Raw genomic sequence first — 4,583 nt, forward strand, 5'->3', positions numbered from 1 at the left:
CACCGTTTGGTGCTTTGTTTTATTAGGCACCCACCCCATAATTTCTGTAGCAAATTGCTGCACCGTATGTGGCCTGCTCTCTTATAAGTAGGAGAGCTTAAATGTGCAGAAGTGCGGCAGTGGAAGTGGGGGAGAAACAAGAGAGAAAGAGGGTACGTGAGTGAGAGAAAGAGAATTTATAGAGTTTTTTGTAAATCTCGTATAAGTTCTATAAAAAAGGCTCCAATGGACGTAGACAATTTGCTGAACCACTTAAATATCATCTTGTGTGAGTTTTTGGACAAGCCGGAGGCGCAACAATGCCACCCCAATTATTGAAGCATAGTCAACCTCCATGAGATTGCCTATTACTTGCCGCATTCTTATCGCATTTAACTTGGTCAGCATTTCTAATAGTAGACCATGTATTTGTATCCAAAATATTGAAAGATTCAAAGGGATTTCATTGATGCTAAGACCTGGAAGCCAGTGCCTAAGGACCATGTGAAATCCTTTAAAAATTCATGGCCTGTTTTCCAACACTCTCTCCTTTTCTTGATTTGTTGAAAAGGTAAAAAGAAAGGTGTTTACCTAAATGTCTTCAATAATAGACCAATTACAAAGCTCTAGACAGCTTTTATAGTGGCATGAAATGTCTACCTATTTAGAGGCTTTGAGGATACAAGTTTCCCGACTAAAGCAAGGTTTGAGAATTTTCTGGCTGCTTCAGGCTCTGGTTCCAGCTTTAAGTCATTCCATGTTAATGCTTCGGCTTGAGAGATGAGTTTGTCGAGCCCAGAATGGTGGGTTGACATGATAGGTTTTAGTTCAGGGGAGTGAGGTTTGGTCAATGAAGATGAGAATTTGTGTATTTTTGGTTGATAGTTGTGAAGGGCGTGTGGTAGTTATTAAGGATTTTGAAGCAGGGTGTTGTTTGTCAAGTATTTGAAGCAGAGTGGGTCAGAGCTTCTACGTAGCGGGGGCTATCTCACCTAGAGAGAGATGGAGAGAACATTGGTTCATATACAAAAATGAATGTTCGGGTTTTCAAAACCTCAAAAATATTGCTCCCCAATAGATATTTTAATAAAAGAGTAAAGTCTATTGTTAAAAAATTAATTTTTTTTATTTAAATCCTGTATTTATTTATTTTTTTAAAATGATTGTACGATATTTACAAACTTGATTATAAAAATTATTTATCTTATAGTAAATACAGTTTTTCTGTGAGATGATATCTAAGCAATTACTCCCACCCCGTAAAAAAAAGGAAGACGACAAGATATTAAAAAAAAAAAAAAAGGAACTTTTATTTATTTATTTTTATGTTTGGCAATGCAAAAAGACAAAAAGTAAAAATAAAAAAAAATAAAAAATTTACCTCCAATTACTTTTCCATACTCTTTACCCATTCCACTAATATAATTGATTCCGCCGCTATACCTTATTATTAATGAAATGCTATGTAAGTTTATCTCAGATTCCACCCGTACTCCAAATTGTAATTAATGTCCCTTGCCTTCCCCTTGAAGACCCATATGCAGTCGTTCTATGAATCCGTTAAAGTCGTCTTCTCTGCACAACAAGCTAACTCTAGCAAACTTTGGATCCGCTCCAAACTGCTTTCCACCTCTCCCAACGATCTCGATTCCTCTTAAAAACTCTTCGCAATCTTTTATTCCTTCTTCGCACTTAAGCCATGCATAAGCTGTTAATGGAAGACAAGAAAAAACATTATGTTAGCACTTCGATCGATCTGTGTTTTCCCCATGATTTGGGGTATACAAATTATATATATTTACAATTCATAGAGATATAAACAAAACTCCATCCACAGACAACATTTAATATTAGAAAAATTCTACTCAGCCACTATTCACTACTCCACACCACACACTCTATAAAAAACATTCATATATCCTATGAAAAACATCCATACACCCTATAAAAAGTTATAAGTGTGTGGTGTGAAATAAATAGTGGCTGATGCATACTAAATCCGAATTCATGTGAAAGTAAGGTTGCAATCCCAAGTTTGTGTATAGTGAACATAAATATATACCCGGTAGTGTTTCAACAGACTCTCCAGTAAAGAGGCAGTGCTGTCGTGGATACTTGAACAAACTGAGATACCGATTGTGCTGAAGAACTTCTCTTAGTTTTTGCCATCTTTTAGTCATAAGATGTCGAGAATACTTAAAGAAGTTGTCCGTTTCAGTAGACTGAACATTTTCACAGCCATCACAAATCACTCCTATGATTTTTGCAGCTCTGAACTGTGATTCTTTTGACACACCGATTGAGCTGATTGTTATGTATTGGATCATCTTTTTAGCAATGTCTTTATCCTTGACGAGAGCCCAGCTTCAAAATAAAACAAATTCAATTAAGATTAATGATCAGGAAAAGTATCACCATAAATAATGTAGGAAGACGTTTTTTGTGAGGGTCTTGAAGAACAGCTTTCCTAGTTGCTTGACCGATTTCATGTACTATTTCTAGCGAGATAGACATTAATACTTTTCATGGACCCTATATTCTTTAATGATATTTGCATAAGAATTTCAAATGGTATGGGTCCCACATAAGCAATCAAGAATATATCTCCCCCTGCATTAAACCATCCAATTCGGTCAAGAAATTGGGAAAGGTAACAGTTCACAGTGCGATGCATGGATATATATATATATATATATATAGAAAATTAGGATCCTACCCAATACGGGAACCAGCATGTCCAGTGCATTTGGAACATGTAAAGAGCATAATATCGTAATCGGCAGCAGAGGTAATTGCGGTGTACTGTGGCCAGTAGTAAGCAAGGTCATGAATAAGCATTCCTTGATCACCACGGTTCTTCACCACGGTTTCTCGAAGACCACCGTCTGGGTTGTTTGGAGAATTGACCACCTCTATGTAAGGCCCTTCCTTTTTAAAGCTATGTGCGTCCCCCTCCCATTTATATAGCCTTGAGCGTAGGCAATCTATCACTTCCGCATATTGCTGCTACCATGCAATAAATATTTAATTACCATTTAACACCAAATATCAATTCATGAATAGAGAGAATTCATGTATCTGGGACACATTTTGTCTTGATATAGAACTCATCATATATGGACAAATCATATTCATCGTATTTTGAATATCATCTTCGCTTAAACTTGAATTCAAAATATATGGGGAAAAAAGGAGATTTTTTACATAGAAAATCAATATAAAGGTAAACAAATTGTAATTTTTGCCGGTATGGTTGAACACAGATCCTACTAATTGCCGACTAATGCGGCTTGATCATGTTCAGATTTTAGTTTAGAGCTGACAGACCCAACAGAGACACGACACGGTCTTTCATTCATTTGGAATCAACCCAACAGATCAGGCATGTTACCCAATCAAGCACACATGCATTGTCGCCATTTCTTCTTCTTTTCGGTTCTGAACACTAGTAGTACTACTTGCACATATGTTCGTTGCGTGTTCCCACGACTTGTCTTTTTCAAGAAATGTCTGTTGCTTTGTCCCACACAACCATTTTAGGGAACAAAGCTTAATTTGTATCAAAATACTGATTAATTAAGAAATACTGAGATCTAACCAAAGATCTTTCATTCATTAAATTCATCAAAGTAAAGAGGAGAAACGAATTATGGATCGATGCACGTAAATATTGCAGCAAATTAAGCCCAGTAATAATAAATTGAGGCTGACCGAGTAATAAGGCGCAGAGGAAACAACACTGACGGGCTCGGCACCACCAGGAGTAGTGAGAGCGTAAAGCAGAGCTTGGAAGAGCTGCGAGGAACCCGTCCCCACCACGATATGCCGCCCCTCCGTCACCGCGTTTCCGACAACACCATGTAATCTTCTGATGGCATCTCCGAGTTTGGGCTCCAAAAACCAGCATACGTTTTTTACGTCACTGAAATAGCTCATGAAGTCACTTCCGCGGATCACCACCTTACACTTGTCCCCCATCTTTCGCCAGAATGGCTCAAACATCGTCGGATCACCACTGTTCAGATTACAGAGATTAGACAAAAATCACAGAGGAAAATTTAACAGTAAATATATAGCTAGATAGGCCTGTAAGTTTTGATCAAATCCTAGAAGCAAATTATAAGGACATACGCGCTAAGAGCGAGAAAGGAGTTTGAGTTAGAAGAGTGATTAGTTCTTGTGCCATTGGCCAAGAACAAGCGGCGTTTGTGATCAACAGGGGCGGCATTCTCCGGGAAACCCATTTTCACTTTCTGGGAAAGTAGTGTTTGTCTAAGTTCAAATGAATCTGTAAGTTGAGAAATGGTGCTACTGAGTGGTGGTTCAAGAAAACAGAGAAGGTAGGATATTTATTTATACATGATGAGAATGTACGTGCACCAACTTACTTTAATTACCTTACCAATTTAATGGAATAATTAGATATCTAATCTGCGGGATTTTGTGCTTCTTAACGCGATTCTCGTTTCCAAAAAACTTCACAGTTCTAAAGGATATTATATTGGTTAATTGAATTTCGTGGATTGAGTTTACTTTAATTACCTTACCAATTTAATGGTATAATTAGATATATAATCATGCAGGATTTTGTGCTTCTTAACGGG

General features: G+C 37.3%; 1 protein-coding gene across 1 annotated transcript; it reads right to left on the minus strand.

Annotated features, from left to right (window-relative positions):
* Window positions 1-1,264: 1,264 nt before the first annotated feature.
* Window positions 1,265-4,312, minus strand: LOC122311305 (L-tryptophan--pyruvate aminotransferase 1). Its single transcript, XM_043125813.1, has 5 exons — window positions 4,111-4,312; window positions 3,691-3,994; window positions 2,696-2,982; window positions 2,042-2,343; window positions 1,265-1,687 (listed from the first exon to the last, which is right to left on the minus strand). The coding sequence occupies exons 1-5, from the start codon at window positions 4,221-4,223 to the stop codon at window positions 1,485-1,487; spliced, it is 1,209 nt and encodes a 402-aa protein (XP_042981747.1). The 5' UTR covers window positions 4,224-4,312; the 3' UTR covers window positions 1,265-1,484.
* Between the last annotated feature and the right edge of the window lie 271 nt (window positions 4,313-4,583).

This window comes from Carya illinoinensis, chromosome 5, assembly GCF_018687715.1.
Source record: "Carya illinoinensis cultivar Pawnee chromosome 5, C.illinoinensisPawnee_v1, whole genome shotgun sequence".
Lineage (NCBI taxonomy): Eukaryota > Viridiplantae > Streptophyta > Magnoliopsida > Fagales > Juglandaceae > Carya > Carya illinoinensis.

Bases quoted from the DNA above. Each gene is read 5' to 3' on its own strand.
- LOC122311305 (XM_043125813.1), bottom strand. From the start codon at position 4,223: ATGGGTTTCCCGGAGAATGCCGCCCCTGTTGATCACAAACGCCGCTTG. The intron at 3,995-4,110 runs GTATGTCCTTAT...TAATCTGAACAG, and splicing joins TCCTTTCTCGCTCTTAGCGC to TGGTGATCCGACGATGTTTG. The intron at 1,688-2,041 runs GTATATATTTAT...TTCCATTAACAG, and splicing joins GTCTGTTGAAACACTACCGG to CTTATGCATGGCTTAAGTGC.